This window comes from Lipotes vexillifer, unplaced genomic scaffold (assembly GCF_000442215.2).
Source record: "Lipotes vexillifer unplaced genomic scaffold, Lipotes_vexillifer_v1.1 scaffold2116, whole genome shotgun sequence".
Classification (NCBI taxonomy): domain Eukaryota; kingdom Metazoa; phylum Chordata; class Mammalia; order Artiodactyla; family Lipotidae; genus Lipotes; species Lipotes vexillifer.
The window spans coordinates 435,714-460,729 of NW_006791713.1; the positions used below are offsets into that span (position 1 = coordinate 435,714).

General features: G+C 50.8%; 1 protein-coding gene across 1 annotated transcript in view; it reads left to right on the plus strand.

Moving 5' to 3' along the window:
* Positions 1–9,733: 9,733 nt before the first annotated feature.
* Positions 9,734–25,016, plus strand: part of LATS2 (large tumor suppressor kinase 2) — a 30,492-nt gene continuing 15,209 nt past the window's right edge. The window contains exon 1 of the mRNA XM_007464507.1: positions 9,734–10,075. Coding sequence (XP_007464569.1) covers positions 9,734–10,075 — 342 coding nt within the window. The remainder of the gene's footprint in view (positions 10,076–25,016) is intronic.

Below are 25,016 nucleotides of genomic sequence, written 5' to 3' on the forward strand. Positions count from 1 at the left end.
TCGTCCCCGGACGGAGGCCGCGCCGCCCCTCCCCCTCGCGGGCCGCCCCTCCCCCCGGGCCGCGCCCCCGGGTCTTCCCCTCCCCCACCTTCCGCCACCCCCACCCCGACCCCCGTCTGGAGTGCGGCCTCCCGCGGCGCGCCCCTGCGCTCGGCGCCCGCCGGGCTCCGGACGCGGGTTCCGACCCGGTTCGCGGCGCCTGGCGACCCGGCGGAGGCAGGTGGGGCCGGGGAGACACACGTGCCTCGCCCGCAGGCCTCGGTGGGACCCGGACCGTGCGCGCCGTGTGCGGGGTTCGTCGTGTGGACCGATTACACGTACGTGGGGGGGGGGGCAGGGGAGGGGGGTCTCCCTAGACAGGAGTCCAGACTTCAGAACTCACTAGCCCGGGACTGTGTGAGACCCAGCGCTTGGCAGGTAGAAATGCAGTGGCCGGACGGCTCTTTTCCCAGAGTGTTCAGCAAATACGTGCGATTGTAGAGGCAGGTTTGCCCGCATTTTACCAAGAAACGTGAATGGAAAGTCACAAAATGTGTGATGTTCGCACAGGTGTTCAGTTTGAATTTTAACCTAGGGGTTGACAGGCCTTCCCTTAGTAATGGAGAAAGTAACTCCTGGCCCATTATTAGGGAAATTGTGCTCAGGAGAGGTTGATTCATAGTTTTAGTTGAATCTCAACTCAAATTCCTGCTTGATGGATCACCATTTCTGAGCGCTCAATCAAGAGACTAAGTACTACTTTGTATCTTTTAAAAGTTTTTTCTTTAGCAAATGTATTAATAAGAGAGTAACAGAAAAATCTTCAAAATAAGAATGCATAGACTGTTTAAGAAGGTCTGTTTTGAATTATAATTAACAAGACACCGTGTTATTCAGCCTGTCATAAAATTTGGTCTCATTATCCAGGTATATAGAGCGCTGTTTAAAGAATATGCCAGCATTCCTTTGAAATTAAAATTGCTGAACATTTAATGAATCTCAAAATGTCAAGCAATTTTAAATATCTGGGCGGAAGCTGTCATGAAAAATTATTAAGGTGAATTATGAGAATCTCGGAATTTTTGAACCGGAAAAGATTCTTCTAGCTTTTTCATCTAATTTGAAATCGTTTTGACTTAGGTGTAAATGGGAGCTGTACATATTTCTTTCTTTCTTTAGCAAATCGCAGGGTTGGGGGAGGGACTTTCCTTTGGTGGGAGGGGAATGTTTTTACAATAAGATGCCTTGTTATTTTAAATGATGTTTTGTAAGTAGCCAGCCCCGGGCTTCTAAATCCCACTGCATGTGTGGGTTGGGCGTGAGGAGAGGTGTTGAAGCTGATAAATTTGCTGTAAACACCCAGGAAACAGTTGGGGGAACTTTGTGGGGGGTGTTCTGATTTGTATTGGAAAAACCAGACTAACACAGGTTTTGAAAAGCTGCTTTTATGTTTTATTTCATGGTAATAATAATGTGAAACTTCTAAATAATGTTCCTTACTGACTTTTAAAAAATAAAAGGTTTGAAGAAATACAGAAGATAAATTCACTGCATTTACTTTGTTTTGACTGTAAATCTGCTCTAAAAAGGAGCAAAATATTCTGATCAACAGAACGAAGAGCTTGGGCTTGAACATTTCTAGAACATTTCCGACTTCCAGCATGAAAAATTCCCTGAATCTCCTTCCTTTTTTTAAAAAAAAGCCTATTGCTTAGTAATTCCTATGGACAGAACTGGGCATCCCGAGTCCAGGGGTTACCATCCCCATTGTGTGCTGGTGGCTGACGCTCTGTGTGGGGCGGGGAGTGGGCTTTATTACAGAGAGCACCTATGACAGCTCCCAGAGCCTGGAGGTAGCCCTGTTTGGCCACTCATGTCACTAAGTGTTAGTGTTAGTACTTTTGAGCCTAATGCTGTTTGATTTACAGTTTCATTTTGAAAGTATGATTAGAGCAAGGGAATGCTGGAAATAAGGATAATAGTTACGGTGCTAAAGTTAGGGTGGAAACTGGACGTTGTTTAATGTTTGCCGTTCACTCTACGAAAGCTTTATTTCACTTGCCACTCGACCACGTCAACCTAATAGTGACAAGTGGTTGTTTAAGTTAATTAAATACTTTTTGTTCATATGCCAATATTTGACATTCATAGGAATTTTTCTGGAGGACAAGGGAAAACTCTCATATTGTGGAGCAGTGGTTTGTGTTTACTGTTAACTGTTCCGATACTGTGGCATAGAGCAGATCCTGTAGTCTCTAAATTTGTTAGCACGGTGAGAATCTTTTCGAGGATGTAAGCTGGCTTTTGAATGGAGTGAGCTTCTCTTTGGAGTACTGACCTCTCTTCTCCAGGCCGTGGTCTGGAGCAGGAGTGCTAGGGACCAGCTCTTTCCTTACTAATTAATTAACTCCATCCTGTCTCACGAGTGTCACTCCTGTGTTTTCATTAAATGTACCCAGATGCACCTGCCTCGCTCCCCGACATTATCTGCCTGTTCATCTTTTCTATGTTTGAGCCTTTTCACAGGAAGTTCTGGACTCCAAGAATAGCTTCACACTTCCTCCATCAAATCGTAGCCCTTGCGCCTTTCCAACTTTGGTGAAGTTATCCTTTCTCTGGGAGGTTTTCTCCAAATAGGCCTGTGCACTGGGATTCCTTGGATGGTCATGTATCACCTCTGTCCACAGCAGTGACTCTCCAGTGGCATGGGTGGTCCAATCCCTGGCCGCAGAGTTTCTGAAACTTGAAGGAGAGAGGGTTTCAGAGGAGGTGAGGCTTCTCAAAGAGTGAAAGCCCCTGCCGGGGTGTGGAATGGAATAGAAGGAGACCCATCCTGTTGGGTTGCTTGCTGTTATGATTGCTACAGAGAACAGGTGACAGATTTATCTACAGCCTGGTCATTCCACGTGGTCATCTTGAGTACAAAATTCTATAGCTCCGGGCTTCCCTGGTGGCGCAGTGGTTGAGAGTCCGCCTGCCGATGCAGGGGACACAGGTTCGTGCCCCGGTCCGGGAAGATCCCCCATGCCGCGGAGCGGCTGGGCCTGTGAGCCATGACTGCTGAGCCTGCGCGTCAGGAGCCTGTGCTCCGCAACGGAGGAGGCCACAGCAGTGAGAGGCCCGCGGACCGCAAAAAAAAAAAGAAAACAAAAAACTTCTATGGCTCCATTTTTTAATGCTGTTATTCATAATGTGTGTCTCTAAGTGTATGTATGTGTATATCTATATACACACACACACACATATCATACAGATATCATGTACAAAGCAAATAGGGCATGTGGTAGTTTGTTTTCCCTGGATCATAAACTTATTTGGAGGTGAGGCCCAGTTCTACCTGAGTGAACCCATATAATGTCCAGTACAGCCTTTGGCACGAGTGGGAGACCTCTGTACCCACTGAAACCTTGTGATTGCGCTCTTGGTTGGAGAGACGTCCTCAGGGACCATCCTGCTGAGGGGTATCCCCTGTGATGGTTTCCTGGCTGGGGCAGCCCTGGAGAGGTCCTGCAGCACAGTGCTGTACGGTTCTGACATTAAGCATCTGGCTGCAGGCCTGGCCCAGCTGCCTGGTTTATTTCAGCTTTGCTAGTTAGTTATAGTAAGGATATGATTTAAGTAATAACTGGAATTTTAGGTCCAAGAAATACTGTTTAAAAAATGCCAGCATGTGTCCTTAGTGCGGGTCCTGCGGTCCGTGGGTTTGGTTGGTTCCTTCGTCGGTCGGGGCTGGATGTGTATTTGGCAGCCAATGTGGGTTGTGAGGTACTGGGAGAAATTAGAATAAAAGTTCTTGAACATCTGATAGCATTTTCCAGGGTTGGTTTAAGAACTAGAATTGGGTTTGGTAGGGCCAAATTAAGGGATGATTAAAATATTGCTCTCATATTCAGATTTTACAGGAGCCACCTATACTAGGAATAGGATTTAGTAGTTGTCACAGCTCCAGATTTGAAAATGAGTTGTTTTTGTCTTGTGAGTTGTATTGCAGTTTGTTGTTGTTGTTGTTGTTGTTTTAAGAGGCATGAGAGAATAACACTTCATTGTTAGGAGATAATACAGGGGCTTTCTTTGCACATCGAGAGTATTGCAGTTTTAAAATTCCAGTGTCTTGTAGTTTCTTTTACTATTTTTTTTAATTTATTTATTGGCTGCATTGGGTCTTGGTTGCTGTGCACGGGCTTCCTCTAGTTGTGGTGAGCGGGGGCCACTCTTCGTTGCGGTGCGCGGGCTTCTCACCGCGGTGGCTTCTCTTGTTGCAGAGCACGGGCTCTAGGTGTGCGGGCTTCAGTAGTTGTGGCTCATGGGCTCTAGAGCACAGGCTCAGTAGTTGTGGCGCACGGGCTTGGTTGCTCCGCGGCATGTGGGATCTTCCCAGACCAGAGCTCGAACCCGTGTCCCCTGCATTGGCAGGTGGATTCTTAACCACTGCGCCACCGAGGAAGCCCTGTAGTTTCTTTTAAAGTATATTTAAATCAATTGATGATACCTAAGAAATTTCTAAAATTAGATTACTTTGCTTGCTACCCCCGTTTTTTTGGGTTTTTTTTTCTTTTTTTTTTTGGCTGCACCATGGCCTATGGGATCTTAGTTCCCCAACCAGGGATCGAACCCGGGCCCCAGTAGTGAAAGCACAGAGTTCTAACCACTAGAGCACCAGGGAATTCCACTACCCCGGTTTTTTAAAGACCCATCCATGAGGCTTTAGGGTCGTATTTGTAAAATTCTTAATGAGAGAGCTTATTAAAATGATACAGTAGTGTGTCAGAGTAGCTCATTTCCAGCTGCAGTCTTAATTTGACTGATGAGTATTCTCATGAAAAATGCTTTCAGAAGTTCATAATTTCACCATGAAATCAACTGCCGTCAAACTAAAGTCTAAAATACAAGGTCTCAAGCTGAGAAAATACTTTCATTCTTTGTGTAACTAAAGGAAAGTTTCATCCTTACCAAATTATTCAGGCAGGACCAGTTTGCCTGTAGGTGTCCTACATCCTCACCTAGGAAGCCAGGTATGCCCAGGAGACCGTGGTGGGAAGGCGATGAGAAGTGGGGGTGGGGTCTTCCCCCCCATCCCCGCACGCAGGAGCTTTCCCAGGTGCGGCTTTAGGAGGTATCACTGAATAACTCTTCCAGCTTTCCTGTATGTTTGAAAATTTTCATAATGAAATGTTGAGGGGGAAAAAAAAGAAACCAGGACATCTGATCCAGATTCTGTTTGGGGGCACCTCCACCTGGTATTTCTTAGCTCGGGTAGAAATACAGATGTCGACACAGAAATGTCTGGTCTCTCCCGTGCTGCTTGGCTTTATAATTGGAATGTTTGTGGGACACACGGGCACTTAAAACTCCCAGTATTTGCAGGCGCATGGCTCTGGGAAGCCCCTCCCCGTTGTGTGTTTCAGTGTCCTGGTGGGGTGCGGAGGGGCAGGAGGTTCAGACCTCCTGCGAGGAGTTTGTCCACTGCCAGCACCCAGTCCTGAGGTCCGGCCTTTTCTTGTGGAGCTGTGTTTAGTGAGGGAACATGATCAAATACTAGCTAGCTGGATGTGAACAGTTAGATGGCTTTGCATAATGCTCATCATTGTAACCATTCCTAAGTGTACAGTTCAGTGGCATGGAATACATGAACATTGTCACTGCAATCAGCACCACAGTCTATATTACAAACTTTTTCATCGTCCCAGACAGAGACTCTGTACCCATTAAACAATAACTCCCCCTCCCCGAGCCCCTGGTGACTCCAGTCTGTATGGGTCTCTGGATTTGCCCCATAGGAGTGGATCACACACTATTCGTCCTTCGGTGTCTTGCTCATGTCACACAGCGTAATGTCCTCAGGGTTCATCCACGTTGTAGCAGGCACCAGAACTTGATTCCTTTTTCTGGCTGAGTAATATACCGTAGTCGTGCAACTTTTTATAGGAGTTTTGTGTAAATGTCAGGAACACTGTGTCTGAAACCTCAGAGAAAGGGCACTGTGTTTTCCGAGGGCCATCCCCATCCACAGCCCGTGCTGCGTGTTCTCCCGAGGGTGCCGTGGGGCAGGTTTTACCCCCAGTCCAGGATCGCGGGGACAGACTCAGATGCTTCTGGGCAGCGGGCAGGGGAGCCCCTGCCCTCGTGGCGCTTACAGTTCAGGTGATTCAGGAGGAAAGCGGGCACACTTGACAGTGCTCTGGGGGGCTGTGGGTGGCCCGCAGGGTCTCCAGGGCTGGGGGGGCGGGAGACCCTCTACCGTGGGTCACAGCTTTCAGTGCTCCTACCTTTTAGAGTAACTCCCAGGGGATTTACTCAGAACCCTCCTGGCGGCCCCACACCCTTCTCTCTGCTGCCGTGGCCAGGCAGGGAGGCTGGCCCGGCGTCCTGGCTTTGACCGTCTTACAGCCCTTTTTCCTTCTCCGTGGACCATCTCCAGGGGCCGAGTGGAGAGCAGATTTCCCTATCCTGCCTGTGTCGCCTGGCAGCGGCCTGAACCCCATCACAGCCTGCTGCCGCTCTGAGGACTGCCGCTCACCGGCCTAACTGTCCCTGTCCACCGGGGGTGTCGCTGCTTCTCGCCTAGGCCCCTGTTGTCCACCTGAAGTGTCCCAGCTTTGTCCCTCCCAGCCCTCTGTCCAGTTGGCTTCCTGACTCAGCTCTCTAAAGGGCGCTTGGCTGTGTCACTTCTTAGCTCGGCCGCAGACGGTGGCTCCCCATGGAGTCCAGACGTGGCCGTGACCTGGAAGGTCCTCCCCATCAAGCTGGTGGAGGAGCCTGTGGACGGCGCATTCCTCTGCTCCCCTCATAATGCTGTTCCCTGGGCTGGAATTCCAGTCTTCCCTGCACAGAGGTTTAGTTCTTTCTACTCCGGAGCTTTTTCTGACTTTCTCCTTTATTCTCCCATTTGCCAGATGATTCTTTTTCTCCTCTTGGGCATCTCTTTCTTTGGAGCAGTTTATCTGCCTCCCTCATCCGCCCCCTCTCTGCAGTGTGACCGTTTGCAGGGGGGATGTGTTGGGGAGGGGTACCGGAAGGATCCTCCCTGCGTGTTGTCAGGCCCCTCCTTCACATCGGTTATTTATTGCGAGGACAGTATGATTTATGACTTCTGTGCGTCCATTTTCAAAGGAAGGGAAGAGAGCTAAAGATTGGAAACAGTAGTTTGTGTGAAGGTCGTAGGAAAAGGTACAACTCCTGTCTGTTCTCAGACTCCAAACGTGCTCAGCAGCTCCTTGAGAATCTGTTCATTTTTGTTGGAATGTGAACTTGTGGTTTTAGACAGTTAGGTGTTTCAGAACAGATGCTTAGACCACAAGGTCACTGGGAATGAGTGTGGGTGCAGTGTGCCCCATATTACACCAGTGCAGCAGGGCTCTGGGCTCGGGTCCACTGCCCGGGAGCCTCAGCTGTGTCTCAGCCAGTGGGTCACTATCGCGTACTCAAGGGCATTTCAGCGACTTTAACGTATTAGATGTTGTGTTTAAAAATGTGAATTTCAGGGCTTCCCTGGTGGCGCAGTGGTTGAGAGTCCGCCTGCCGATGCAGGGGACACGGGTTCGTGCCCCGGTCCGGGAAGATCCCACATGCCGCGGAGCGGCTGGGCCCGTGAGCCGTGGCCGCTGAGCCTGCGCGTCCGGAGCCTGTGCTCCGCAACGGGAGAGGCCACAGCAGTGAGAGGCCCGCGTACCGCAAAAAAAAAAAAAATGAATTTCATGTTGAAAATTTTATGTAGGCTGCTTCTTACTTTCTAAATAGAAGCTTCTTGTAGTTACAGTGAGAAAGGGGACAGGTAAAACCTTTTGAGACCTTCCATCTTCCCATCTCTAAGAAAGGAATAGTAATTTTATGTCATTTTTTCAGGTTTACTGTTGTATATGGTAATGTAATAGATCTATGTAAGTTAATTCACATGAAATGCTTAGAACAGAGCCTGGCACTTAGTAAATACTGGATAAACATTAGCTATCTCCCCACCCCAGTAGGGGAAGAGGCGTGAAAAAGGCCGTGAAGCATGGTTGCATTTTAGTTTCTAAGCTCCTCACTGAAAGAAGTCCAGACCCCTGTGCCCCTCTCCTTTTAAAGGATGCTCCAAGAAGGGATCAGTTTTCCTTTGTTCATTAAAACTCAAAGTGATTGTCCTTCACTGTCTGCTCACTGGGTTCTCTGGTCACGGCCACGTGGGCTGCCTCCAGGGCAGGACAGCTCAGGAAGGGAACAGCAGTGACCACGGGACGCTGAGCCTCACTCTGTGCTCACCCGCTGCTGCCACCTGTTGGGCGGAGGGGAGGGAGGCGACCTCACCTGTTCCAGGCTACGCAGCCCTGAGCCCCTAAGCCAGGTGCTGCCGGGCAGCTGGCAGCTAAGGGCAGCGTCAGGGCTGGGCTCACCTTCTGACTGCCAGCATGACAGCACTCAGTGAGTTAGCCGGGAGCAGGTATAATCATTGTAGGGAAGTGCCCTTGTGACAGTGAGTTCTGTATAGAGAGGCTTCTTCCATGCTGAGGGGTGGGTGCCGCACACAGATGACTTGCATCTACACAGCCCTTGTTACTGTGGCCACCGTGTGACCACCCACATGCTGTTACCAGACCCCTCCTTGCAAGTGTCAGTTTCCACAGCGAGACATTCTCATTTTATTCTTGTTATTTATTTATTTATTTTTGGCTGCGTTGGGTCTTCGTTGCTGCCCACGGGCTTTCTCTAGTTGCGGCGAGGAGGGCCTGCTCTTCGTTGAGGTGCGTGGGCTTCTCACTGCGGTGGCTTCTCTTGTTGCGGAGCATGGGCTCTAGGCGTGTGGGCTCGGTAGTTGTGGCTCGTGGGCTCAGTAGTTGTGGTGCACGGGCTTAGCTGCTCCGCGGCATGTGGGATCTTCCCGGACCAGGGCTCGAACCCGTGTCCCCTGCATTGGCAGGCGGATTCTTAATCACTGCGCCACCAGGGAAGCCCCGAGACATTCTTATTTTAGTATTTAGGTCAAAATGCCGGTAAGAAGTTGACCACTTTATAAAAAAACCAGAGGAGTCGTGACCCTCAAAGTCTTATAACACATTGTGTGAACCTTCAGCGTGACAGGCTGTGGTTTCTTTCAGGAGGTTTGGGAGGGTTTTATAAGAAAGAATTCCCAAGATGTGGAAGGACCACCGGTTGAGGTGAGTGGAGAGGCTTGTTTGTCATGCTGTGGGGATGCAGGGCGTGGTGTGGACCAGCCGCTGAACACTCGAGCTGTGGATTTCCAAGTGAAATCATATTATAGAAGAGAACTTTAAATGAGCTGTCGGTTGTTAATACTGTTGTTCTTGCCCCAACTTGAATATTTATAAGAAAGTATTGGCTTCTGCAGCAGTATGTCATTGCAGGTTACATGTTACAGGAGACGCCTGGGGTGGCCCTGCCTGTCACGTGCTCTAACCAGAGGTGAACTGTATCTTTATCTTTTCTGAGAGGTGGTGTGTTCTTTCTTTATCTTTCCAAGTGGAATATTTTCAGGATCATGGTCCAGTTCTGAAAAGTGTCATTAGCATTATGTGGGAACCACAAATGAACACCTCTCATTTTCCTTTTCAGGTAGAGATGGTCTTCAAAGTGAAGTCTCTGGAAAATGTTCGGTTCTCTGCAGAAACTACAAAAATGGAAGGAAAGAACATTTTCAAAACAACATTGTTGTGAAAGTGTGTTTACAACTAACTGATACTGTTGACAGTTTTGTTTTTGTTTTAACTAATAAAACACTTTAAGAAGATTGTATTTATGGTCAAAGGAAACTGGACTAACCATGCGGCCGAAGACTTTTCCCGCCACGACCTACTCTGGGAACAGCCGGCAGCGGCTGCAGGAGATCCGCGAGGGGCTGAAGCAGCCGCCCAAGACCCCCACCCCGGGGCCACCCACAGGGCCGGGCAGTGACGCCGCCCTGGATGCCAAGGCCCTGGGGGGCAAGGACACGGCCAGGCAGCAGCAGCAGACGAGGACAGCCCCGAAGTTCGGGCCTTACCAGAAAGCCCTGAGAGAAATCAGATACTCCTTGCTGCCCTTTGCTAATGAATCGGGCCCTTCGGCCGCCGCAGAAGTAAACCGACAAATGCTGCAGGAATTGGTGGACGCGGGCTGTGACCAGGTGGGTGGACGCTCCCGGGAGGCTGCGCGTCTGGGGTGCAGAGGAGACCAGCAGAGGTCCCTGGAGAGGGGTTTCTAGGCTACAAACCCGAGGCCCTTTCTGCGTCCCATTGCACTGTTTTCCACCTTCTCTCCAAAACCATCTTGTTAGCTGTTTTCCTTTTCAGGCAAGATCCAGAGATTTCTCAGCTCTCCTGAAGTTGTGTCCCGTGCACTGAAGTTGTGTCCCGTGCACTTTCTGTCCTGTCCCCGTGAGGATGGGAAGGCTTTCCCACGTAGCCCTCTCCTTGGGGTTTATTTGGCTTATTGTGAGCTGTCATGGGGAAGAGACTGGCTTCCTTGAACTTGTGTTTGGTTTGTGCATTTTTTAACTCAGCTAAGGGGAAGGTTGGTTTACATGAGTCGGCTCTTTGCCTCTGTTTTCTCCTGTTTTAAAAGATAGCATCTATGCTATTAGAGGAGACGTAACTATATTAAGGGAATGAGAAAGACTAGAAAATAAAAAGCTTGAGAAATCATCAGAATGGTGGCAACACAGTCTGATTTCTCACTGCTTAAGAATAAAGGCCAAAAAAAAAAAAAAAGAATAAAGGCCAGTTAATGGAGGAGGCATCAATTACACAGAAACACACACGGGGGCCGTGCGTACGATCTTGTGCTCTTCACGTGGCTGAATAAAGTCCGAACCGAGGGGCAGGACCGTATAAAATGGAGCTTATGTCCAACCAGGTAAAAATGTGTCCGTGACATGTAACTAGTAAAAATGTAACTGTCTTATGAAACGGCTTCTGAAAGCAAGCGCTGTATCATCACGTGTCATGTGAAAGTCAGAGCTGCATGAACGTGGAAATAGACCAGGCACGTCTGCCGCCTTGCAAACTGAGTAGGATTTCATGCGCAGAGTACATCAGGATGGCTTGAGCACTTTTAGTTTCTTAGAAACAGAGTAACTACGTACTCCTGGCCTCACAGTCACGGGAACTGGGAGGAAAAAGAAACAACGCCCTCTTTTATTTCCAAAAGCTACCTCAGCCCTCTTACAGTTTCTTACCGGAGAACTTACATTTCTCAGATGATCTGTTTGGGAAACTAGTGGCGCTGTTTTGTGGGGCTTCCTTGACTCTTCGGGATGTGCTGGGATTGACCTGGGTAACGAGCTGCTTTCGTGAAGCCCAGGCTGTGAATGGCGGGTGCAGAGGGTTAGCATTGCGAGTTGACAGCACAGCCACGGCCTTTCTCTCTGTGAAAATATGAAGCTGTCCCCTGACCAACAGAACTTGATGCTTTTGAAGATAGGATGGAGCCGTCCCAGGGAAATAGTGGGTGAGATTGCAGATACTCAGCCCAATAACAAAGCTGAAAACCTTGTGTAAATCACTTGCAAACAAAAGAGGTAATCAGAGCCGCTGTTCTTGCAGTTGTGATAAAAACAAATCAGGCAAATGATCCAGAATACAGGTGGGATCTCATTGTGGTAAAATCCATTCGTGATAATTACAGTGCAAGAAATAATGAAGCTGGTGCCGTTTATAGTAAAACACAAATATGGTAAAATTAAGGGTCGGGACACCCATAAGTTCCCATCAGCATTTAATTTATGTTAATTGCTAGTAGAAAAGACTCTACCCTTTTGCTGCTCCTGAAATAATCCGTCAGTTTGGTGCATAGTGTTACTTTGTAGCTTAAAACAACTCTGCCTTCCTCTGACCCTCCAACTCAGACTTTTTCTGGCCTGGTTAGAGGGTACATTTGCTTTCAGAGTTCTGGTTGGCAAGTCATTATGTGAACCCAAATAATGTGAGGAAAAGCTCAGCAGAACCTCTAGAGTTGTGTCTTGGATAAAGCAGGTGATTAGAATTCCCGTGTAACAGGTACAGAGAATTCCTGTCGGTGCAGCTTTTCCCCTTGTCTCCTGTTGTATTGCCTTTTAATCTAGGTTCAGTTTTGTTTTCTTATATTTTGAGTTTAAATGCCATTTTAACCCTATATTTATGAGTGGCAATAAACTCACAGTTTTCCCAAGGTCTTATAGGTCCTTGTTGGTGATAACACACTTTTATATGAAGTGTTTTATCTACTGCATGTGCACACACATTTTTTCCCCCATTTTATTGGGACTCTGATTCAGTTTCTGGGAAAAAGTAAAAGACTGTTCACTGTGTAATGGTATAATGTATATGTCAAATGATGTAATGTTCATAAATCTTTTGCACATAAATCACTAAAGACTTACGAAAATTTCTATAGGGAAACAAAGAGGCCAATAGGTTAATATTTCTTAAGGAAGGAGCTGTTCTTTAAATATTAAGGAATTGGAAAGATATGTTTTTGATTATGAGCATCCTGTTTTGTTTCATTGGGTAGTCTCTTATTAGCACAAGTGATGATTTAAATTTAGCTTTTACTTTATCTTTCTTATAAAATTTAGTTTCACTTTTTCTTTTAATCTTTATGGTTCCAAACGACCATATTACCAGGTGTTCCCTCTTTTTCTTCCTGAGACAGTTTTAAAAACGGCTAATTCAGTTTTGCAACGATGTTAATATATGTGACATTGCTGCTTCTCGGAAGCACTGATTTGTATTCGCCTGCTGCATTGTGGCGGGTTAGCGCAGGTAGGGCGCCCTTGGGACGGGCCTGCAGCCCTTGGGGCCCCTCAGAGTCTGTGTTGGGGCCTTGGGAGAGCAAGGATGCCCATGGCTCCTGGGCCCTTAGAGCAGCTGAGCGTTCCATCACGGTGTGTCCCCAGAGGGGGACTTAGGTGAGGAATTTCTTTCAGACGGGAGTCCTGGGACTTGTTCGTGCTTTTTCCCTGTGGATGACCTGTGTCCTGACCCTGCCCGCCTCCCTCCTTGCTCTGCTGTGGGTGGTGCTGAGTCCAGGGCTGTGGCCTGGCGCTGCTATGGTTCCCCTGGTCCCGAATTTCTCTATTGGTATAATTTTCCTAATCCTGACTTAATCCAGTTTTCCTCACTTTACTGTATGCGTTTAAGTGAGTAAAATCTTTAACTAAATGCAGGTAGGAAGAAATGTAAACAAACAAATCGATTTATTTGTTTACATTACAAAAAACAAACAAATTTATGCCCAATTCAGCCTGAGGAAGAAAGCCAGTGGTCAGGGACCCGAGCACAGCACCAAGTAGGCTGGGGTGATTTGGTCAGTAGGAAAAGGGAGAGAATTCTTGGCATCCTCAAGCCAAAAAGTGCCGAAGAATCACGTTTCTCAGCCCACCACACAGGGTGCTCCTTGACCCAGGTCCTTTTGCAGAGGCTGCGGTGCTGGGCATGCTGCAGTCACAGTGGAAGGACAGGCCCTGGTGGTGGCTGCGACCGTGTGTCCCCACGCTGTTCTGAGACCGCATGGCAGTGGTCAGAGAGGGCTCCAGTTGCGACCCCAGTGACTCAGGCTCCCCCCGCCCCGGCAAGCGTGGTCGCACGTGCCTGTCACACACGCTTGAGCGGAGGGGAGGACAGCAGTGCCCGCAGAGGGGCTTCCTCCTCAGCGACTTGGTCCCCTCCTCTCGCCCCTCCTCCCCCCGGCCATGCTTGCCCAGCCCCCCTTCCCCCAGACAAGCTCACGCCGGGGCTCTGTGGACGTGTCACACTGTCGGCGGTGATGCCATCTCCCCTCATCCGCGTCTGGGTCAGCTCTCCTGCGGGAACCCTGGTTCTTGCCTCTGGGTTTGAGCCGACCCTGGTCGGACCGCCAAGCTCTGTTGTTTCTTCTTTTTTTCTTTTTGGCTGCACTGCACGGCATGTGGAACTTCCCTGACCGGGGATCGAACCCCTGTCCCCTGCACTGGAAGCACACAGTCTTAACCACTGGACCTACAGGAGAGTCCTGGGGTCCGTTGTTTCTAACTCGTAGGCCCATGGTCGGCCGCCCCTCTCGGTGCTGGACCCGCGAGTGTGCCCCGCGAGTGTGCCCCGTGTGCCCTGGAGGCCCCGCGTGGCCATGGGGCTGTGCCCCTCATTCGGCGGGAGCATGATGGTGGGAAACGCAAGCTTTGCAGAGAGGATTCCGGGCGCTGGTCCACTAAACTGTCCCTCAAGTCTCAGGCACTAGGACAGAAGCACAGCTCCGCCTCGCTGGCCGTTATCAGGAAAGGGCCAGGGGGTGACCCTGAGGGGTGCTGATGTGAGGCTGCCACCCCTTCATCCTGGTGACAGGTGGCCTCTGTGGTCTCACTCTAAGGCCGGGAGATGCAGGGAGATGCAGGGGTTCAGGTGACTTGTATGTTTCCTCCTCTTCCTCTGGAAAGGGGACTAGTGTTCAGGGTTGTCACTGCCCTGAAATATTAATAAGAGCAGGAGGAAAAAAGAAACACTTGAGGTGAGGAATGTCAGTCCTGTAACAGGAAACTGTCTTAACAATGACTGTGGGTGTAGCAGCCTTTGCCTTTTCCCCCCGTTTTTTCTTTTTTTTTGATTTTCAAATTAATTTCGGCCCTGCCAAAAGATAAACTATACCTTTCTAAATAGGATTTAGAGTTACTTTCACAAGACACAAGCAAATCATACCTTTGTGTCGTACCTTCCCCAAGGCTTCCCCAGGTTATTAAAGTAGCATGTGTTCATTGCATGCTTTCGGAAAATACAGAAAAGTATAAAGAGAAAATAAAAATTGCCTGCAATTGTATCAGCCCAGATATGACCACTTTTTTATGACCATAAAAGTGGCCAAATTTTTTTTCTAGTTAAAGGAAATTAAGGGAAGTTATCAAGGAGCGATGTGCCCAGGGTGACAGGTGGAAAAACACTGGTCACAAAACAGCACGTACAATATGATCCCAGTTCTTCTGTTGCAGAAATATACGCATTGACTGTCTCCCTGCTTGCCTTCCCACTCAGCTCTCCCACCAGGCCCGGGACCGCAGGGCTCCTCTCCCCATCTGTTCCCTGCACAGAACCCTCCGAGTGGTCACTCTGGAAAGGAAGGATCCCGTCCTTTCCCTCCGGAAACCTTCCCACTGTGCTGGGGACGAGTTCTTGGCCTCAGGTCCCACCCTTTCCCGCGGTCGGCACCCTGGCCCCGCCGGCTGTGTGGCCTCTTCTCAGGCTTCCCAACTCTAGCCCCCCCTTGCCTGGGTGATGCCCTCTCCTCTTTGGAGGCTTGTCTTAGTGTCATGGATTCAGAAAAGCCTTTTCTGATCCCCGGTCTAAGTTGGAACCCCCTGTTTTCGTTCTTTCATTACGGTGGAAGTTCCCTCCGTGGCGTTTATCAGAATTTGTTTCTATGTGTGTAGTTGTGTATTTCGTTCAGTAACCATCTCTCCCTTCAGGTTGCAGACCTGTGAAGCGGTGGCTTTGTTCTGAGATCACCATCCTCTAGGCCCTGAAACTGTGCAAACCCTCAGAAGTGAAGGGATAAAGATTTCATCATAAACATTTTTGTCTGTAACGTCTGTGTTATATTCTGCTGTTCAAACAGATGTTCTGTAATTTATTGTAAACAACTGGTGTTAAAAGGTAAACCGAGGCATATTAAACATTTTAAGAGTTTATTTGAGCAAAAATCTATTTGAGTTGGACAGCACCAAGTCGGAAGTGTTAGGAGCTCCGGTGACCAGGCAGGGGAGAGGGAAGCAGGAGGTACCGGTGGGCTGCAGCGAGGCCTGGCCACCGCAAGGGGCAGAGTTTCGGGCTCGTGCCCAGGCTGACGTGGCATCAAACCACGCAGGGCTCGCGGCCTCCTCGTGTGAGCAGCTCAGCGCTGGCGATGAACAGCCTTCTGCGGGAATCATAACGGATTTCGCTGATTTCCTGGGAATACATTTTAGAAATGGAATTACTAGGGCAAGTGATAAGAGCCTTTTTATAGTTTTTATTTGAATCGCCACATTTCTTGAGAAGTGTTCAAATTGCACTTACGCCTTCAGTCCTTCCAGCAATGAATGAGATCTGTCTTGGACTCGTCCCTGACCAGAGCCGCTCCTTCAGTCATTGTTTAATGACTACTTTCCCCAGTGCCTGCAATTTTTTCCTCCTAAGTAGCTTTCACATCGCTGTCTTTTCCGTGCTAACACCCTGCCCTACCCTAGATTCTCCTGAGAAGTCCCCCGACCTGCATTCCTCCTGGTGCCCTTTTCCTGAAACGCGGCTGCAGCCACCCCCTTGGGAGCCGCCACACTTCCTCATCCGACCCCGTCCTTTCCCTCGTTGCCAGGCACACCCGCCTGCCCCGGCCGTATCCCCCTCCGTACACGCCGGCAGCCTCCAGGCCGAGTAACTGCCCCGCACGCGCTGTCCATCCTCCCGCTGGGGCCTCCCTGGCAGCCCAGCCGCATCCCACCCCCCCCAGGCCTGCTTCTTCCGTGGTCCATCGTGTGGCCCCCTTGGGCAGTGGGTTCTCCCTTCCCCGAATCCCCGTTTCCATCAGGACCCCCCAGGCAACCGTGGTGGCTTACACGGGGTCTTAGGGATTTGCTGGCCCACCTGGCACGTTTCGCAGGTGAAGTAGCTGAGAACCCACAACAGTAGAAGGAAGCGGTGAAATTAAATATGGATCAGTGGACATCACACAAGCAAAAAACATAGAAAAGGTTGAAGAGAAGTAAACAGAATCTCAGAGGCCTGTGGCACAATACCGAGGGGTCCAGGATGTGTGACGTGTGTGAACTGGAATCCCTGAAGGAGGAAGGGACAGAAAAACATCTGAAGCAGTAATGGCTGAAAACTCCCCAAATTTGGTGAAAACTTGCAGGTACAGTCAGATCTCAATAAAACGAGGCTTTGCTTTGTCGCGGCTCACGCGCCGGGGGGTGGGGCTTAAGTGGAGATGCCACTGACCCTTGAACGACTTGGGTTTGAACTTCACGGGGCCGCTTGTCCACAGATTTTCTTCAGCAAATGTGTCCCACGCGCTCTGTGATAGGTTGAATCCGCGGACGTGGAACCACGAGTGCGGACGGCCAACTGTACAGCTGTACGCGGGTTCTCGGCTCTGTGGGCAGTTGAAACCCCTAACCAACCCCCATTGCTCCGGGTCAGCTGTAGCAAGGGTCCTATATTTTTCCTGACACAATTAGAAATCAACATTTAAGTAGGTTGTGGTAAGTTAAAAATGCATGTTGCAGCCTTTAGAGCAATCACTAAAATACAGTTGGAGGAGACAGAGCTACAGAGTCAGTGAAGAATTAAAGCGAACAACTAAAGCAGCATTTGATTAACGTGGAAGGAGCCGGGGAGGGGGGAGTGGCGGAGTGAAAGCCAGATGCGTCAGTAGGAATGCAGGCCTAAATAAAGCCGAAGTGATCATTACACTCGGTGCGTAAAGGGATTGAGCACTCCAATCAAAAGGCAGAGACTGTCACACTGAATCAAAAAGCAAGACCCACCTCTGTCCCGTCTACAAGGCACACCTGTTACAAGGACAAGGACACAAAGAGACTGAAAGCCAAAGTCTGGGGGAGATGTCTGCCCTGCAAACCCTAAACATAAAGTAGCTGCGGTGGCAGCGTTGAAATCAGACAGTACCCTTCAAGGCGAATGTTACTTGAGACACAGGGACACAATAATAAAAGGGCCAGTACGTCAGGATGATGTACCAGGGAGAGCACACCTGAAGACAGAGCTTCAGAGGCTCTGTGGGGTGAGGTGTGCCGCGCGGGAGCTAGAAGGAGCAATAGACAAATCCACGGTCGCACGTGGAGGTCTTCACCTGGCTCTCCCGTGGTCGATGGAGCGGCAGACAAGGATCGGTGGGATGCAGGACACGCAGCTCCGCGTCCCTCCAGCCTGGAGCATCGTGCGGGGGTCCTTCCTCCGTGCTGAGGGTGGGAGGCCCCGCCCTCCGTGAATCAGCCGGCCACTCACATGTAGTGATTCTAGATGCTGACGGGGACAGTCGAGGCCCGGATTGGGTAGGTCAGTAGTTTTGATCCCGAGCCAATAAAAACCAGACAGGGTTTCAGGGTGCTGTGCCTCCTGTCACGGACAGAGCTGAACACCCGAATGACCCTGCGTCTGGGGAGGTGCTGAAAGGCACTTGCTGAACAAGAAGGTGCCACCAGCTTGGGCACCTTCCCTCTGAAGATGCCTTGCATGGTGTTCCCGCAGGTGCGCCCATGCTGGCCCCGGGACACCAACAGAAACTTCTCCATCAGTGTACTTGAATTCTAGTTCATGAACGGTGCAGAACTCACTGGGAGTAGTAAATAGTAGCTTGGACGTAAAGGAATACTGACGTAGTTGATAATAACCTGTTAAATAAATAAAAATCCATGAATCAAAAAGCAAAACAGAATGAGATGGCTAGTCAGTGGGCAGCCGCAGCCTTCCGGGTTCTGCAGTGGGTGCTCGGTGGGCCCGGCGGAGGCTCCCAGGCCCTTACTGCCCGTGGGGGGCGCCTGCGCTGACCCTGGCGGCTCGTCTGAGTTGAAGTCTGCGCTGAGCCTGATACACGCCTGATTTGGAGGACTTCGTGCAAAAAAGAGAATGTAAGATATCTCTGTACCTTTAATGTTGATTGCACTTAAAAGAGATATATGGGGTAAATAACATATTAACACTAACTCTACTTTTACCTTTTTCTTCTTAAATGTGGCTACAAGAAAATGGAAGTCCCTCTGTGGCCCGCGTTAGCTTTCTGTTGGGCAGTGGTCAGTTGTGCCAGTGAAGGCAGTCGAACCCTCGCTCACTCCCTGCCCAGACCTCGTGCACTAGAAATGTCAACCAGCTTGGAAAGGGTAACTCATAATTTCATGACTACTATAGGTGTATTGTTTTCAAAATCGTAATTTATCTTTGTTATAGAACATTCTAGACATTGTAGATGGAAATGAAAGCAGCTGAAAATCTTACCTCTGAAAGACAGCCACTGATAAGATTACATTTTTAACGTCAATATTTTGATACGCACCTTCAGTCTTTTATGTGTGTGTGTGTGTATTTATTTATTTGTTTAGTCCGCGTTGGGTCTTCGTTGCTGCTCACGGGTTTTCTCTAGTTGCGGCGAGCGGGGGCTACTCTTCATTGCGATGCGCAGGCTTCTCATTGCGGTGGCTTCTCTTGTTGCGGAGCACGGGCTCTAGGCGTGCGGGCATGGCACACATGCTCTGTAGTTGTGGCTCGCCGGCTCTAGAGCATAGGCTCAGTAGTTGTGGCGCATGGGCTTAGTTTCTCCACGGCATGTGGGATCTTCCCAGACCAGGGCTCGAACCCGTGTCCCCTGCATTGGCAGGTGGATTCTTAACCACTGCGCCACCAGGGAAGCCCCACTACAAGTGCTTTGAGCGCCTCTCCTTCCTACCTGGTCCTTGCTAACACTGTGGCTTTGGGTAAGTTGCTAATCCATCTTACTCTCTCAGTTTTTGCATCTCTGACACATGGCTGGCGGCACTCATTTCTCGGGGTGATTGTGGTGGACAGGACGGGGCTTAGATGCAGGGCCCTCTGTCCACACATTCACTCCACAGGCCTTCCTGCTGCTCATTTCTTTACAAATCTGCCAACAGCCTGTACGTGCGACTCTCCGAAAGGGGTGCTAATGACATTTTCTAAGAGCATCGTTTTAAAGCGGGACCACTGCTAGGTAGAAAGTTTGGCTGGAAGATTTCCTAGTGGAGCTCTGGCAGGTATTGATGAAGCTTGTCGTCTTTGGAACTCTTAATTCTGCAGCGGCCCAGATGTTTGAAATTCCTGGCCGAGGGCAGAGCCTCCCATTGTACGGACCTGTCCCGAGGTGTGTCAAAATAGCTGTTTTCTCAGAGAAAACGATCGTGCGCTTCCAAGCACGTGTGTGGTTATTGTCTGGTGGTTAGTCTGCTGCCTGTGGGCACATGACCAGCTGGAGAAAACAGGCCTCCCTGTAACAAGGAGCATCCCTGCAGTGGTGTCACACGTGTCCGTGGAGGGTGGAGAGGACACGGGTTCTGACCCGCAGCCGGAGCTGACACACACGCACGGTCTCTAGAAGCCCGTCTCGATAGAGCCGAGAGAAGGAAACAGATATTTTTAAACAGCAGCCAAAGAAGAGGTGAGAGGAAGTGAGGGGGAGTCGTGGGTCCCAACACCAGGGAACCTGGCGGTTACTTGGCTGCGTTTCTGGAAGATCATCAGGCCCCCATCGCTCTGAGGTGCCACCGTGAACATGTCGGTATCTGGTGTGATTTTTTTTTTTAATTTACAAAATGAGGTCATATCGTATGTGCTGTTGGGTTTGTTTGCTTTGGCTTGAGTTGGGCGCTGTTCATACCTGGGAGTGATGGCCATAGTGCTGATGGCAGGGGCTGCACTGTAGGGTGACTGGCTGGAGGCCGGGCTCACTGCTGCCCACGTCCGGGCTTGGCTTCTCCGGGGGAGGGGAGACCCTCAGCTCTGAGGTGTGGCGGTGCTGAAGGGCCCGGTCCTGGCTCCCTTGACCCTCTGCCTCACTCCTGTGCTGCCCGTCCGCCCCTCGTTGTGCTGCAGTCTCTGGTCGGAGGTTTGGGTTCAGTGTCCCCGCGGGGGGGGGGGCCGGGTGGGACCCTGGGTCCTCATCCTCTCCTGCCCGGTGGGCTCACAGCTTGCTCCTGGGCGTTTCACCCCCTCCCTCTGGCTTCTCTATTCCAAAACGTCCTGAGGTCCCTTCTCCCCTGTGACTGTCGCATCAGAGCACAGATGGAAAATGATGAGAGTGATTTGGCGGCTGACGCACCAGGTATGAGCCGAAGCCCCGTGTATGTTTTTGTGACCCACTTTTTGTGCTTGGCTTGTTTTACTTTACAGTATATCGCAAGCATTGCCCCGTGTCATTTTATTCTCCGACACACTGTCTAAAAAAACAAAGTGTCGCATTCCAGTGAATTGATGATAGACCTTGGTCTATCCTGGGGCACCCAGGTTGTTTGAACGTTGTCACCCGTAAGCGACAGCCAGTGGGTAGGACCCTCATTAACTCTGTCACTGATGGACGGGACCCGCTGGGCCACAGGAGGGGCTGTTTGAGGCAGGAGCAGGTGCGGAGGGGGGTGGGGGCTACTAGAGCCCCCAGGGCGGAGACCACACAGGGGCGGCGCCCTTCCCGTCCCCTGTGTGCTCCCGAGATGGGGCTGCCAGGGCAGGAAGGGCTGAGCTTTTGCACGTCTGTTCCTTCATTCGTTCATCGCTTTCCGAGCGCCCAAGCGTTTCCTGTCTGCCGAGCCGTGGACACAGACGTGAGCAGGACGCAGCTTCCGGCCCCGAGAACTTCAGGGTGAGCGGGCGGGATTGTGGACGAGGGGCACAGGCCGCGCGTGGGCAGGCAGCACTGAGGCCGGCCTTCCTGTCAAACGTGCCTGTGATGACTGATGATGATTCTTCGTCAGTCAAACGTTTATAGAAGTAGAGAGAAGGGTGTAACGTGTTCCCACCTTGTTCCAGGGGCCTTTGGGAGAAACGCTGTGTCACGCGGAGCGGCTTCTCTGTGCCTGCGTGCTGGGCTCCTCATTCCCACTTGTGTTCGCTGCTGTTGCTTAAGACGCGTTCTGTAACCAATCTGCGGTATTGTTTTACAAGTTTTTTAAAACCCCTGTATAATGTGATTTTGCAGCTTCCTTTTCCTGTCTGCATCATGTTTCTGAGGTTTATCAACGTTGATGGACGAGGCTCCCGTTCATTGTAATTGCCGTCATTTCACCGCCACTTACGTCTCCGTTATCCCACTAATGGATGTTTAGATCGTTTCCAGTTTTCCATTCTTGACAGAAGTGCAGCAGGTGTTCTCCTGTGTGTCTTCTTGTGAACACGGGGGGACTTTCTCCGGAAGTGGGGCTTGTGGGTCACAGGATGTGAGCATCCCTGACTTTACCAGATGCTGTCACAGTGTTCTGTGTGGTTTACAGGTCAGCATCTTGTCCTCAGCCTCTGCGGGGCAGTCTTCCCTGTCCTAGCCAACACTTGGTGGTGTCGGGTATTTTAAACACTTGTCCATCTAATGAGCGTGAGACGGCCCCTTGTTTTAAAAACTGCAGCCTCTGATTACTGGTCATGTTGGACTTCTTTTGACTATTTGGGTTTTGAGTTCTGACTTTACTACTGACTGTATGAACTTGGGAAATGATTACTCATTCTGAGCCTCAGTCTCCTGATTTTTTTAAAAAATATTTTTTTTATTTATTTGGCTTCGCCGGGTCTTAGTTGTGGCATGAGGGATCTTCTTTGTGGTGTGTGGGATCTTTAGTTGTGGCATGAGGGATCTTCTTTGCGGCGTGTGGGATCTTTAGTTGTGGCATGCGGGATCTAGTTCCCCGATTAGTGATTGAACCCAGACTCCCTGCACTGGGAACTCGGAGTCTGGACCAGCAGCGTCCAGCCACTGGACCAGCAGGGAAGTCCCAGTCTCCTGATTTTGATAAAATACAAGCACCTACATTTTAGGGCGATCCCAAGACTGGGAGACTCGTGCACAGCTCCCGCGCCCTCTCTGTCTCAGTCCTGAGTCCTCCCACCAACAGGGCCCACGAGGCTGCTCCTCCGTTCAAGAGACCCTCCCAAAGGCTGGTCTGCAGCACGAGAGGAGCTCAGCTCCCCATGGGCTGCGAGGGCCCTCCCGGGAACCCAGCAGGAGTCCGTGGGGACCTGGACAGTCGGTGCGTCTGCACGGTCACGCCAGCCCCTTAACCTCCCCCATCCCCCTTAGACTGTGCTCTCCACAGCGCAGCCAGGGGACCCTTTTAAAACAGAAGTCGGATCTTGTGCTCCAAACGCTAGGTGGCTTCCTGCCTCGATGAGGGTAAACGCCAGCATCGTTGTCCCGGCCTACTCGACGGGCTTTCACACTAGGGGTCAACATCCATTTTAACCCTGAAATCAGTTTAAAGGATTTCAAACATGTTTTTTAAAAAATATTTATTTATTTATTTGGTTGCCCCGGGTCTTAGTTGCGGCACGCACGTGGGATCTCGTTCCACGATCAGGGATCGAAGCCAGGCCCCCTGCATTGGGAGCACGGAGTCTTACCCACTGCGCCACCAGGGAAGCCCTGTCTTCCTTCTTAAATGAGCCCATAGCTTTCTAGATCGCCCCATTTACTTGATAACATTTTACAAAACAACCACAGAGAAGAGAGCTCCCTGAAATCTGCATCTAGACGTCCCTTCCCTTTGATGCCTGTGGGCTGACGGTCCCCAGCAAAGTGGGACGGAGGCCGTGCAGAGGGCTACAGGACACACGGGAAAAGAGCAGCTACTCATTTAAAGCACAGAAAAGAGCTCGAAGGTCTGTGACTAAGGATGCTTGGTGGGGAGGCCCATGTGCTGTCTGTGGGTGAGACGTCTCAATGGCAGAAGTTGGCGGTGGCCCTTGTCTGCATGGGAAGAGTCTCCCCACATACTCAGGCCACTGAATTTCAGGAGCCAAGGCTGGCTTGTAGCCGATGAAGAAATCTCTTCTTCCAGAATCACGCTGAGCCGCTGGCGCTTGAGCTCTGCTGGCTGGTCCATCTCCTGGCGTCCTGACGCCCAGTCGCAGCGCAGGTCTGGCCTTCGTGGCTCCATCTTGTGTCCGCAGGTACCAGGCGGCGGGCAGCCCCCGCCCCCATCCCCTGGGCCCAGGGTCCCGCTGCTCATGCACTGGACTGCCACCTCCTGCTTCGTCATCCGGCATTGTGGGCTGAGACAGAAACCGAATCCTTTCCTTCCTGAAAACCTCGTACCTCTGACGACAGAGTTCCCAACAAGAGTGCGAGCCACAGCTCCCCATTAAGCCCCCCTTGATTCCCCTCCTGGCCCCGGAGGACAGTGGCCGGAGGCTCTTGGGCCTGCCCTCTCCCGGTGTCTTCTCTCTACCCTGCAGAGTACACAGTGCGGTTCAGAACCAAGTGTGCAGAGCTTGGAGCTTGGCAAGCCCTCCTTCTGAACCCTTGTCCCAACCTCTGATCCTGCCCTGAAAGGAGCCCGGGCCCCGCCCAGCGGGGGAGCAGGAAGGCTGGCCCTGGGCCCCGTCGCACCGCGTGCCCCAGTTCAGACCATCCAGTGAGGCTGTGTTGTCCCCAGGCTTTATCTGCCTGAGACCTTTTCTTCTGAACTCTGCCCACCCCCAGCTCCACCCTCCATCTGGCATCCTCAGCTCAGGCTTTGAATGCGCCTGTCTCTAACTTAGCGTCAGGTTCTTTGTGTTGGGACACCACGGACCTCTACCCACTCGTGTCGCCAGGCCCTCTGGCTGGTGGTGACCAGCTCCCCCCGGAATCTGTCTTCTGAGGGGCCCGCACCGTCCACCCCTGTGCTCTCTGCCACGGGCTCCTTGGTTCCCCCAGAACTCAGAACGCCAGGGCTCGTCTCTCCCTGGCAGGGACGGTCTGGCTCCTTCCTTGTTTCCTGGGGCAGAAGAGACTGTCCTAGAGATTTTGTGAAAGGGAGGCACGTGGTTTTGTGTGTGTGCCTATTTATTGCGTGACTTGTGCAAGCCAGGTTTTAGAGGACCTGTCAGCCTCCCTAAGAGCAGGCATGTGCTGGTGAGGGTGCGGTTAGGGGTTTCCTGCCAGAGCACGGGGGGCGGCCATGCTGGGGAGGCCTGGCAGAGCCTGTTCCCTGAACCCAGCGGCGGGCCCACTGTGTCCACAGGCAGGTTCATGCCGCTGACCGTCCTTAGGAGGCTCTGACCGTGGGCAGCACATGTGCTGTTAAAACTGGTTCCCTACCCTTTCCTGGAACACGGCTAAGTGTTTTTGTATGTTATATTCTATTTCTCTATGGCTTTTCATTATTGACAAAAATGGGAGTGTTTTTTTCAAAAAGAGGTTGGACCTAAGTTATCATAATAGGCACATCCAGAAGTGTAGTGCTCCTTTAAGAACAAATCCCACGAAGATATAAGAATGGTTTTGTAGTTAAATATTAACCCAGGGCCTCCCTGGTGGCGCAGTGGTTGAGAGTCCTTCTGCTGATGCAGGGGACGCGGGTTCGTGCCCCAGTCCGGGAAGATCCCACATGCCGCAGAGCAGCTGGGCCCGTGGGCCATGGCCGCTGAGCCTGTGCGTCC